Genomic DNA, 13984 nt, shown 5'->3' on the forward strand with positions numbered 1-13984 from the left:
ATATCAGAGCAGCAATGACATCATCAGGGCGTACCACAGGAACTCCTGGGTGCTGAGCCTATAAAGCTGCTGAGTGGGGTGGGCCCTTAGTCAGAGCAGCCAGAAGCAGCACCCGATCAGGATGCTGGGAACCTTGCTGGGCTTAGGATCTTGAGGTACAGGATGCCAACCGTGGTGCAGCACCCAATGGTCTGCAGCATATTACATGAAGTGTGCCCAGGGGGGGCGGGGGGAGGGGGGAGGATGTGGGGCATTAGCATTGCTTTGACTGTGAGTATGCCATAGCCTGATTCATGACTGGCAATGAATCAAGCTGTGGGTATAATGCTGCCTGTCACCTGGGTTGTACCAGCCCTGAGAGGTTTTGAGTTACTGACTGGATTTGCAACAACAGGTGAAAGCAGGATTTTACATTGGGTAGAAGCTGGGGTTTGTTTAACTTGTTTCTTTGTTGTTGGGAGTATAAAAGAGGTATTTCTTTAATTGTTAGCAGTTCAGTAGATTAGTTTTATTTTAAAGATGATTGTGAATATTGTTAGTATGAGTGTGTATTATAGAAAAGTTCCAAAGCTGAGAGGGATTGCTCTGAAATATAGTAACATAGTAATGCTGGCATAAACAGTGTTGCGCTCGGGGATGGACCCTTGTCCTGGAGCAGTGGAGAACGGCTCCGTGGTAGGGACCAGGAGGTATGTGCCCCCAGGGGGCGGAGCACTGGAGGAGACAGAGGCTAGGATGAGCTTCACTACTGGAAGCCCGAGGTCACCCTCGGAGGAGCCCGTAGGGACATGGGCCGCTTGGACTTAGGTGGGCCTCGCAGAGTCTCCTGGAAGAATGGAAGTCCGGCGTGCCCACAGACAGAAGGGGAGCGCAGTCAGGTTCGAGACTGGAGTTCAGATGGAACAAGGAGGACCAGATTAGCGTAGGTGATGACAAGGCTAGGAACAGAGCCAGAATCTAGAGACATGGTCAAACAGGCAGAGGTCAGAGTCCAGGGGTCAGTCCGAGAAGTAGTCAGCAAAGCAGAGGTCAGGTTCTGGAGGTCAGACGAGGTCACAGGCAGGCCGAGGTCAGAAGGCAGGCAGCAGGCAGATGAGTCTAGGAACAAGATGAGGTCAGAAGGCAGGCAGGTCGAGAGGCAGACTGGAGACAGGAGGCATGCAGCAGGGCAGGCAGGTCGAGTGGCAGACTGGAGTCAAGAGGCAGGCGGCAGGCAGGCAGGTCAAGGAGCAAGCCAAGGTCAGTACCAGTGAGACAGTCCGGAGGTACTACCTGGGGAGACAGACAGACGAACAGGAACAGAAGGACGCTGGAGTACTAGGAAGCAGGAACAAGGCAGGAACAGAAGGATCCTGGAACGTGACTTGGAACAAGGTTCAGACGCAGTGACAATCTAGAAAGACACTAACCCGATTGCCAAGGCAAGTAAGTACAAGCATGGACTTCCTTATAGGAAGTCGGCGTGCCCGGGAATCAATCAGTGTGCGCAGCGGAGCTAGGACCCGCCCTTGGCCCTACAAGAGGCTGGGTGGTCCGAGCACGCATGTAGGGGCATGGCCAACACAGCCGAGGACACCGAGCTCCGGCGTGAGGCCTGGTGCGCAGTGGAAGACCTGGCGCCTGGAAGCGCTTGCAGCTGCCACCAGGGAGGCCGATGCAGGACCTGCTGTGGAACCATGGAGGTGAGCAGGCCCATGCGCGGGCCGGGCACGGATGGGGTGTGTAACAAAAAGACCAAGTGGTCCATCCAGTCTGCCCAGCAAGTTTTTTATGGTATCCTGCCACTTCTTGAGGATACCACCATGTTTCTTTAAAGGGTAGTAATTGCCATTCTTTGCAGTTTACCCTCAAGCCTTATGTTAAGGTTAATAGTATTTTCAATGAAACCAAGCAATTGTCAAACCCATAAGAATAGGATTGCTAGCAACATTTTTACGGGGTGAGCAGCCTTCGTGATAATTCAGACAGTGGTGCTTGAATGTGCTTTACTTTTAGATTTGGCTGTAGAAGCAATCCTGTACTTTTTCCCTAATGTCTGCACATCAGTACCCCATACTGTAAAATTCAGGGCCCAGCATTGGCTGTCATCTGAATCCAATTTCCTCCCCCCCCCCCCCCCCCACCCACCAACCAAAGTGGAGAGAGATGTTGCAGTTGGTCAAAATCATGAAAGCTAAGGGTTGCAAACTCCATGCCTTCTGTTAAGGTAGTAACTGCAATTCCGTGCAGGTTACTTCCATGCACCCTTTTACCCTTTTCTTAATTTTCAGTTTCTGGCCTTCAGGGCTCCGTAATGTTTATCCTATGCCTTTTTAAATTTCTTTACTGTTTTTATCCTCACCACCGCTTCCAGAAGGGCATTCAAGGTATCCACCACTCTCTCCATGAAGAAATATTTCCTGCTGTTGCCCGGAGTCTCATTTTATGAACCTTAGTTCTACTGTTTGCTTTCCAATGGAAAACGTTTGAATTTCATGCATCATTAAAACCTTTCAGGTCTCTGAAGTACTGCATCATATCCCCCCTGCACCTCCTCTCTTCCAGGGTATACATATTATCCTTCAGCCTCTCCTCATAAGTCTTCCGATAGAGACCCCACATCATTGTGGTTGCCTTTCTCTTGACTGCTCTTCTCTGGACCAGCTGTAGAATAACAAAGGGGTTTGTTGGGAGGAAGGCCTTGCATACTGTTATGTTGGGGATCGCTAGGAGAGCGATCCCAACTTGAGGGGATTGTGTGCCCTTGGGCCTCGGTACAACTCCAGATGAATCCAAGACAGCACCGAGGGTTGGCGAGGCATGTCCCAGCATGGGCGAATACAAAGTCTGATCCTCTGCCGGACCTACATGCTGCTGGAAGACCAACAACGCAATGTTGGTATTTGAACAGTCCTACGACCATTCCCAGCACTTTCGGACCTGCTGCTAGGTATCAGCTAGAAGCAGCAGGCTGGACTGAGGATGAGGGCAGACTGAGACCTTGTGACACAGAAGACTCGAGACGAGAAGATTGTGGATGTGGACCAGGAACTTGGAAGACTCTAGACGAGACGAGGAACTTGGAAGAGTCTGGATGAGACGAGAAGCTTGGAAGGTTCGGACATTGGCACTGTCTCTCAGGGTGCCCTACACAGCCCCCCTACATGGGCAGACCCAATGGGCTGGTCGCGAACCACCCTGTCCCACTGCGCACCCTACACAACCTGAAGAGGCTGGTCACAGACCACGCGGAGAGCGGGGCAAGCGCAGGAAGGGAATCCAGCTGAGACGAAACTCCAATGACTAGGCTAGGTGTCATCTGGAGAACCACAGGAGCTGGAGGGTCCGGAGGACTCGGAAGCACAAGAAGGGAATCCAGCTGGGATGAGAATCCAATAACGAGGAAAGGTGTCATCTGGAGAACACAGGAGCTGGAGGGTCAAGAAGACTCAGAATGAGCAAAGGAGGAGCAGAACCTCGTAACATCATGAAGCGAAACATCAGGAAGCCTGGACTTAGGAACCTTGGAACATGAAGACATGGAACATCAGGAAACCACAGGATGTAAGACGAGACATGGAGCACCAACGAAGAACGAAGACCTGGCGAAGCACTGGAAGACAAGACTTCCAGAGGCAGGAAACTCCAATGCAAGGCAACACAGGAGTGCAGGAAAAGCCCTCTTATAGGGCTGAGACAGGAAACAGTCCTTAGGTGGGGCCCAGGGCATATCCAGCCGTGGGCCCTTTAAATCTGGAGAGGAGGCGCGCGTCGGCGCCTAGAAGCAGGAAACAGGAAGCTGTGCAGGACCATGGCCAGCAGCCCTGCACAGACGCTGATGACAAGGGAGCAGGGCTGGGCCGAGGAGCAGGCCCCGACATCAGTAGCAGCTTCTGCCGCTGCAGGAGGGATCAAAGGCGGCTCCGGCCGCCAGGAGAGACCAGGGACTTTGGCCTTCGGCCGTAAAGAAGCAGACGTCAACTGCGGCCCCAGCCGTGAAGAGACACGGTGGCAGGCCCGCCATGCCAGCGAGGCACCCCGAAGCCCGCGGCTCCTGCCGCGAAGAACGTCGGCGGCTCCGGCCACGACGGGAAGGACCAGCACAGGAGGTGAGAAGCCTGCTCGCGGGGAGTAGTTCCGTGGGCAGGAATCATAAGTTATAGGAAGGCAAGAACAGAATAAACCTCAATTTTCAAGAAATTGGTTACAGCAGCAGCAGTAGCTGTTGTAAGCAAGACTACAGTGGATAAAAGTTGGGGTTTGTCTAACTTGAAAAAGTATATTGTCTATTGAGGGGAATGTGATAGAGCTTTACATATCGTTTGCTCTTGGGAAGGTTGAGAGATATTTCTTGGATTGTTAGCAGTTCAATTGAGTTTGTTTTCACAGCCCATCCTGTCTCAAATCTTCATATATAGATTGTTGCCCCAATTAGGGGATGGCGGGGCCAAAAAAAAAATGACACCGTAGAAGTCAGTTGGTGCTTTATTTATTTTATTTATTTATTTATTTAAGGTTTTTCTATACCGGCATTCATGGTAAGATCATATCATGCCGGTTTACATATAACAGGGGGTGCAAAAACTGTTCTTTTAACAAGTGCGAAGGAAGCAAAAGTTACAATAAAACAAGGTTGTAGAACTGGGGGAGGAAGGAGACAAGGATAGCAGCGTAAAAAATTTACAGAGGTAACTTATTTACAATGTGCTTTGTGTTAACAGGTGCAGAATTAATCCTATCTATAATTTTGATAAATTGTGGATCATTGGCAAAGAGAGTAAATAAAAATAAACAAAGCATTTAATGGAACTTAAACTTGTTAAGCATTTCCCTCTCCTATTAATAACTTAAAAACAGTAAAAAAAAAAAAAGATGCAGACAGCAATCCAGCTGCAGGATAGAGGCTCTCTGGCCTTTTGAACTGAGTGTTGTATGTATGATTATTTGCCTTTTGGGGAGAGGTTGTTTTTGTACACCCGGTATAAAGAGCTTCTACCTCTCAGGGAGCGACTCTTGTCTCTGGAGGAGATGAGACAGAGAGCTGTATATAGAGAAGACATACAGGGACAGAGTGGAGCAATCTCACATCCATTTTGGCAACTTCTATGCTACTTTGGAGGATCAAAGTCACCAGGTAGGAGAGCATCACCTTGGAGTGTCCGAAAGTGATCCTGTAGCTAGGACTTCCATTCCAGGTGAAGTGTTAGCCTCATAGCTGTAGGTAATACATTTCATATGTCCCAAGTTGTTTAAGCTTAGACTATATCCAAGTATGTCAGAATAAAACACTCCCCCACCCCATTTGTCTTAGTTAATGGGTTTTACTATGTCTATTACAGTAAATGTATTGCAATAAATATAATGGCTATTAGGTGTTGAAACATTACACATTTAGCAGTTGTCTGTTCCATTTCAGATATGCTTGATCTTATTGACCGGTCATAGCAGGGGGAGCAAGGTTATAATGAGATTGATAATAAAATTCAATCCGGAGCAGAGGTCTACCTTACAGGCTGTATAAAGCCATTTCCATGAGGAAGCCAAGATACATAGCACATCTCCAGACTACTGTGGGTTTTTGGATACACTTTTTAAAATTATTTACACCGTAAAGTCCTGCAAGAGAGTTTTCACATATGCCTAAATTGGTAGAATCAAGATTTTAATTACTGTGTGTGACCAGTAGTTATCTTCTTTTCACAAATTGGCTTAGAAATGTCGTGCCATTGAAAGTATGTGGAGAGGAACACTTTTTATCTTTGTTTATCCTATTTTGGTCAAGGAACATAGACCAGGCATCAGCTTCAGTTTTGCAAATTGTGGTCATATTGACCTATGCTGGAAGTCTCAGTAACGACATCAGATGTCTTTAAAATGTTCCCAGCCAGTAAATGCATCTGTGACTAGGCTAAAAAGATTATTCAAAAAACTTTTAACACGATATTCTTGTTCTGTACATCAATTCTTATGACAGCAAATCTTAGTGAATCTGAGCAAAATGCTAATGTGATCATTCACTAGGTTGCTGATATACAGTCTTTTTAATGCTTATAGAAGCAATTTTAGGAAATATATGGTTATTTTAAATTTGCCTTTAAAGGTTATACATGCATATTTTTTCATTTTCTTTTAACACTGTAAGTGCCATCACGTCTGCTGAACGATATCCTGCACTGCAGCAAAGTACAAAAAGGGTCAACACATCCACAGGTCAGAATTATATCAAAAGACATACATAAAGAAAAGGGATGAAGTGACATACAACAAATATGGTAAAAAGGGGGGTTATTATAATACATGTTTAACTATTCCAGTGCACAACAGTTAGATCAGGAGACATTAATCGTACAACCCTATGTGTTAACCAAGGCAAATCATGTCTCTAAATGAAACAGATGACAATTGTTTGCAAAAATGTAAGCAATGCAGATAGTGTTATCCAGTGATAATGTGTATCTAACATGTTTTGGCCAATGAGAACCTGCCTCAAGGGTGACTTATTTCATCATAAGCTTCATGAACATATACCATCATAGAAATATCTTCAGAAGAAAAACAAAAATTAACAGAAATTTCTTCATTCACATAAATTAAGCACAATTTAATATTCTCAATGCACGAACATGCAAAGTGAAAAAGAATATGGAGAAACACTTAGAAATCAATATTCAAAGGAGTTAACTGACAAAACACAAGATTTGAATATTTTCCCCTGCTTCCTAATTAAATTTTGCCAGGGCAACTCATTACTAGCACAGATTTTACCCAGCTACAAAGATGCATCACCAAGGCATTCCCAGGGTACAGTTTCACTTTGTCTGGATAGCACTGATTTTCATTGTTGTGCAGGCAAAGTTAGATTGGTAAAGTCTAGTTTAAAAATAGCTGTCTACCTGGGTAATTTTATCTGGGTATATTCAATGTAACACTTATCACAGTATGTTCTGTTGAATATCTGTGTAAAGTTATCCAACCCATTTTATTTGAAAAACTTTCCTGCTTTACTGTACTGCTCTATATAGATCTCCAAATATTTACATTGAGAACATCGGTTATTTACTCTTTCGGATAATAGAAAGACTAGGGGGCACTCCATGAAGTTAGCATGTGGCACATTTAAAACTAATCGGAGAAATTTCTTTTTCACTCAATGCACAATTAAACTCTGGAATTTGTTGCCAGAGGATGTGGTTAGTGCTGTTAGTATAGTTGTGTTTAAAAAAGGATTGGATAAGTTCTTGGAGGAGAAGACCATTACCTGCTATTAATTAAGTTGACTTAGAAAATAGCCACTGCTATTACTAGCAATGGTAACATGGAATAGACTTAGTTTTTGGGTACTTGCCAGGTTCTTATGGCCTGGATTGGCCACTGTTGGAAACAGGATGCTGGGCTTGATGGACCCTTGGTCTGACCCAGTATGGTATGTTCTTATGTTCTTATTAGTGATAAATTCAGAAAGTCGTTAACTGTCAATAAATTCATATTCAAAAGTATTGCTATTCTGCATTATGAATCACTCAGTTTTATTCTTCATTCCTTTCTAAATAATTCCTAACATATTTGCTTTAACCACCACTGTACACTGAGCTGAGGACTTCAACATATTGTCCATAGTGACACCAAGATCCTTTTCCTGTATGTTGACTCCTAATACAGAACCAGTTGTGTATCTGTAGTTAGGATTATTTTTTCTTACGTGCATCTCTTTGCATTTTTTTCATGTTAAATTTCATTTGTCATTTAAATGCTCATTTCTCTAGTCTGTCAAGGTCCTTCAGAATTTTGCCACTGTCTGCTATAGTTTTTATTTGGAATATTTTTGTGTCATCAGCAAATTTGATCATCTTAATCATTGCTCCCTTTTCCAGATCATGTATGAATATGTTAAACAGCACAGATTCCAGTATAGATCCCTGGGGCATTCCACTTTTTAACTTTCTCCTTTGGGAAAATTGACTTTTTAGTCCTACTCTTTGTTTCCTATCTTTTAGCCAGTTACCTATCCACATTAATACATTGCCTTCATCCCCTGACTTTTTAGTTTTCTGAGCAGTTTCTCATGAAGGACTTTATCAAATGAGTTCTCAAAATCTATGTGTTGGCTCATCTTTGTCCACATGCTTGTTTACATGTTCAGATTATTCTGCTAGATTAGAAATGCATGAACACCCTTTGCTAAATTAATGCTGGCTCATTATGTTTATCCATATGTTTAATAGTTTCCATCACTCTACCTGGCACGGATGTCAGGCTCACAGGTCTGTAATTTCTTGGATCACTCATGGAGCCTGTGAGATAGTGCCCCTGGTGTTCCTTTATTTACCTGTGCAGGACTAGGCTAGTCGCCTGGTCCACCTTAAATCCACTAAGGAAAGTATGCTCTATGGGCGTTAACCTGCAGGGCAGGTTGGGCTCAGAGGACATAACCAGAGGCTGGGGAATAAGAGCTGGGATCCAGGTGGGGATAACCAGACCAGGACTGAGATCTCCAGGAGGAAGGCAGCTCCTGTAACATAACACTGTCCAAACATTGAGCTGAGACAAAGCTGAACTGTGAATAATTAAGTACACCGTTCTGAAGAGATGACAGTCTAAGATTGTGTGATTGGGAAGCTGTAATAAAGATAAGTGTTTTAAGAAAGGCTGGAATCAGATTAATTTGTCTCCAGGCCTGTGGGAATCACCTCTTGTTCCCACAGAGCCCTTTTTGAAAATTGTCATTGTATTGGATACCTTCCAGTCCTCAAGTATGAAGGTAAATTGGAATAATAAATTACACTAGTAACATGTTTGCATTTTTGTACTTGACTTCCTTTAGAACCCAAGGAATAAATACTATCATGTCCTGGTAACTCGCTACTTTTTAGTTTGTCAGTTTGTGCTAGTACTGCTTCAAGACTCTCAATGATTTGTTTCAGTTTCTCTGAGCCATCATCTACAAATACTGGTTCCTGTGTGGGTATGTCTCCAGCATCTTCCACAGTAAAGACCGAACCAAAGAATTAATGTAGTTTTTCTGCTATGGTCCAGTCCTTCTTTAATGCCGCTTTTACCTACTGGTCGGCTAATAGCCCAGATGCTTCCCTTACAGGTGTCCTGTTTTTAATGTACTTGAAAAAGCTTTTATTATTAGATTTTGCCTCCTTGGCAAGTCTAACCTCAAATTCTGTCTTGGCCTGCTTTATTAGTACTCTACATCTAACTTGTCAGTGCTTATGTGCCTTCCTGTTTTTCTCATTAGGTCCTGCTTTTCATTTTATAAAGAATGCCTTTTTATGGCTTTAATAGCCTCTTTCTCAGCACCATTTAGCCATTGTGGTTTCATTGTCTTCTTTCAACTTTTAAAATTATAATTTGTGGAGTGTATGTACTGTGATGATTAACTGGGAGTTCTGATACCCACTGGTACTTGCTATTTCATGACCCCAGCCTTTTCCTGGTCAGGTTGGTATAATGTGTTCCATCCCAGTCTCCTCCTCTATTTGATTCACAGGCAGCTGCCCCTTTATCAGTGAGCCAGGCAACTCTCCTTTACATTGTTCTGTTCTGGCTGACTCCTGCCAGTGGAACATAAGTTACCATGCTGGGTCAGACCGAGAGTCCATCAAGCCCAGCATCCTGTTTCCAACAGAGGCCAAACCAGGATACAAGTACCTAGCAAGTACCCAAACATTAAATAAATCCCATGCAACTAATGTTGGTAATAAATAGGGGCTATTCCCTATGTCATCTTGATTAATAGCAGTTTATGGACGTCTCCAGGAATTCGTCCAATCCTTTTTTAAAACCAGCTGTGCTAATTGCTTTAACCACATCCTCTGGCAATGAATTCCAGAGCTTAATTGTGCATTGAGTGAAAAAGAATGTTCTCCAATTTGTTTTAAATGTGCTACTTGCTAACTTAAAGGAGTTCCTCCATGTCCTTGTATTATCTGTAAGACTAAATAACAGATTCACATTTACCCATTCTCTCATCAAGTTATAGAGCTTTATCATATCCCCCGTTAGCCGTCTCTTCTCCAAGCTGAACAGCCCTAACCTCTTTAGCCATTCTATCCGCTTTATCATTTTGGTTGCCCTTCTCTGTACCTTCTCTAGTGCAACTATATCTTTTCTGAGATGTGGTGACTGGAATTGTACACAGTATTCAAGGTGTGGTCTTACAATGGAGAATACAGGGGCATTATGACATTTTCTGATTTATTCACCATTCCCTTCCTAATAATTCCTAACATTCTGTTTGCTTTTTTGGCTCCTGCAGCACACTGAGCTGACAATTTCAATGTATTATCCACTATGATGCCTAGATCTTTTTCCTGGATGGTAATTCCTAAGAGGATCTCCAGACCCACCCTCTTTCTCAGGGATCCATCCATAGAGACCCACCAAGTACTCTAATCGGCATCTTCTCGCTCATGCTTACCATAGCATTTCTCCCTGGGGTAGAAACACAGATGACTCCTGGTAACATCTTCCTTTAATGTGGAGGCTAGTGGCTTTATAAACAGGGTCCTGGATAGCCATAATGCAACTTGGATCCCATTTCTTATTTTCCTGTGAATATCGTCTCTTGCAGTAAGTCATTTTGTCTAAAATTATATTTTCAGAAAATAAACAAAAAATGTATGCAAGAAAGTTATGATAGTTTTCTCACAGAAAGTATTTATTTTTTACCCTACGTCCCATTAAATTGGAGCCACACATAATACACTAAAGTATGGTGCTGCTGTTCTAGTTCAGAGAAGTTATGGGTAATGGCACTTTTTATGGGAAGACTGTTGGGCATTCCTGAAGAATATATTATTCTTTCTTCATTCAGGAAATTTAACTCTGAGCTGGCCTGACGGCGAAGTGGTTGTGCTCTGCACTACCGTTTAGAGTACCTGGATTCAGTTCCTGGGTCAGGTCTCTGCCTCTGGAGCTGGCTGGGGCTGAGAGAGTCATGATCATCATGCAATGATGACACTTTGTGGCTGGACATAGTTCCAGAAAACTGCCTGCTATATGTCCTTTAGCCAAGGACTGCTGCAGCAGTTACTGGGCTAGATGAGTTGGGAGCCGGTTATAAAATAGGGGGTAAAAAAATGCCTGGGTAGTTGCGAGTGAAGGTTCATGGCGCTGGATTCCAGCTTAGGTTCTGACTGAGCTGGAAGTCCAAAAAAGAAAAGCACTATCCTCCTTAGAGGAGTGGTCCAATATGTATTTGATAGGAACGGTTAGTTAGAAAAGAGTGAAACCAGTTTAAGACTGTATCTGTTAAGCCGATAGATTGAAGTCATGAGAGAAGAATTTGATAGTCTAATGTGTCAAAAGCAGCTGAGATGTCTAATAATACTAAGATGTAGTCAGTATTAGCATGAAAACCTCTAATTATGGTATCAAAGGAAGATAGTAGTAAGGTTTTGGTGCTATGGCCTTTATGAAATCCACTGAGGTAACTTCAGCTGCATATTTTCAGTAGAACTTGCTGAAAGCTCTAGAATCTTTGAAATCAAAGTTCTGTGCTGGGCTCCATCAGATGATGTCACCCATGTGTGAGGATTAACATCCTACTATCCAATGGAGAACACCTGTTACAGGTAAGCAACACTGCTTTGATACTTGTAGAGTTCTGTTGTTTGCCATTTGCCCTTTTGGAGTACTGCACAGTACACCGAGGATATAGGTTTCTATTAAGGCCTAGTGAATAATGATTTTTTTTTGCACAACTTTCTACATGAGAGAGAACTCCTACTCAATAAAGTCTTTTTGAAAAGTAACAAAAAATAAACATAACCTTGTAGTTGATGATTAAGGAGAATTTGCTCTTATATGGCTGCTCACGTCTGCCTTATGAACGCACAGTATCAATTACTTCTTAAATAGTAGGGTATGTTATAGACCTCACTGGTTTCAAATCCATGTAAATTAATTCACCAAGAATATGGTTTTGTGCTAGGAACACCCTACTATTGATAGTAGAATGGAATGGAATGTTAGAGAAGAATTTAAAAGTGGTGTAATAAAAAAAAAAAAAAAAAAAGTTGTTAAGCATCCATGTTTAAGCAGCCATAAAGTACTCTGTTTTGAAACAATTTTTAAAAAGTTTCCCTTTTTTTTCACAGACTATTCTTCGGCCTCTTCAAGCTCTGTGTTCATTCCAGCTGCAGCATGGTGCACAGGTACATCACAGCAAGGAGCATCTTCTTAAAAATGGCTTATATTACAAACCAATGCCAAAGAATAAACGCAAACTAAAGAAAATGGAACTCTTGGTTAACAATGTCAAAATTTAGCAAAAACTGGTAAACGTCCTCGGAGCTGATTTACCATCTACAATGCACATTTGATCCCAGATAACTCAGCGGAGCATACAGCCTACTGTTTTTCCAACAACTATAACCACAGTAATTCCAGCTTGCATACAAGTCCATTGTGCCTAGCTAGGATTCCTTTTCAATTGTTTATACCCTGTAGGACAGGGGTGGGACAACTTTTATAGGCAGAGCCACACTTGTAGCTCTCGCCTGCATCAGGGGCTGGCGAGACCCACTTGGAGCTCCAGTAAGGGAGTCTATGTGAAATTCCGTCCCAGCTCTTACCATGCCACCTCAGAGCTTCTTTTTTTTCTAAGTGCCCCTATGTTGTGTCAGTGCGACCCGAGAGAAGAGAGAGGGAAAGAGCACACTGCCGATGTTCTGAGCAGCCTGCTCGATGTGATCTTCATTTTCTCTGTCCCGCTATTATCATCAAAGACCCGAAATGACATGCATGACATCGAACCGTCACTGATGATGTCAAGCTAGAGCACTGGCGAGCCAGACCCAATGAAGATCATGTGAAGATAAATGAGCCGGAAAAAAGTGAGAGATGAGCCTCTTCTGGTCCATGGACTGTAGTTTTCCCACTCCTACTATAGGCCAAAAAAGATGACTAATAATTAAATTTACTTTATTTTAAAGCAGCAGTACCAGCAAAACAAAAGTGTTGGAATATTGAATTCATACTTAAAATTAAGATTTTCCTTTTTCATTTGAATTCTGTTTCATTCCTTTGGATTCCTGAGGTAATATTGCTTTACAGTTTTTGAAAGTCCCTCCTACTTAGCTATTGTCATCTTTATAATTTTAAATCATCCCATGATACTCATTTCAATAATTCTTTGCTTGGAAAGCTTAAACCCACTTGGTTAAAAAAAAAACTCTGTGGGGCCGATATTTGACCATCAGATAGCCATATAGGTAGGACTTACCCGGCTATCTAGCAGCCGCTGAATATCTGCTTAAGTTCAGCAGTTGCTAGATAGCTGGATAAGTCATTTATCACTGCTAAGTTAGACCTGCTCAATAGCAGGTCTAAACTTAGATGGATAAGACTTATCCATCTAAGTAGTGCTCTTAACAGGGATATTCAGCAGCATAGCCATATGCTTGAACATCCTATCTAAGAGGGTCATTTATCAAAATGCATTAGGGCTTGCGTTAGAGCCCTAATGCCTGTGATAATATCGTAACGCATGTGATAAATACCACATCGCAAATTGTGCATGCAAATTGTTCATTTGTATTCAAGTGGGAGGAGTTTGGGCAAATGGAAATGCGGGTCAGTTAGCTAGGTGTGCGATAGAGTAATGCACAGCATCGCAGTTTTTAACATTAGAAACAACTACACCTTTTTCCTGTGCATTGTGCCTGCGTTAGCTGTGCTTTAGCGGCCAAAAACGTTTTTATCCAAATTGTGGTTTGGGAAGGGAGTGGGGCAAGAAGGAGAGAGAGAGAGAGAGAGAGAGAGAGACTCTGTGGTGGCTCACTTATATCTGAACTTTTTATACCACTGTAAGAGGGGGCATTATGAACTCAAGGTGAGGTTTAGGGGGTGAGTTGGGTTTTGGGGGGCAGTTTTACATGCATAGTCATACGTACGAACAGCAAGGTGAAGATTTAATGATTTGGAGTGATAAAAGAAGAGTAGATTTATCTATTTATTTATTTATTTCCGATCTTTTATATACCGACGTATAGCA

At 42.8% G+C, this 13984-nt stretch overlaps 1 protein-coding gene across 1 annotated transcript in view; it reads left to right on the forward strand.

Moving 5' to 3' along the window:
* Positions 1–13300, forward strand: part of DTWD2 (DTW domain containing 2) — a 399585-nt gene extending 386285 nt beyond the window's left edge. The window contains 1 exon segment of the mRNA XM_029570996.1: positions 12087–13300. Coding sequence (XP_029426856.1) covers positions 12087–12257 — 171 coding nt within the window. The 3' untranslated portion in view covers positions 12258–13300.
* The last annotated feature ends 684 nt before the right edge of the window (positions 13301–13984 follow it).

This window comes from Rhinatrema bivittatum, chromosome 1 (genome assembly GCF_901001135.1).
Source record: "Rhinatrema bivittatum chromosome 1, aRhiBiv1.1, whole genome shotgun sequence".
Classification (NCBI taxonomy): Eukaryota; Metazoa; Chordata; class Amphibia; order Gymnophiona; family Rhinatrematidae; genus Rhinatrema; species Rhinatrema bivittatum.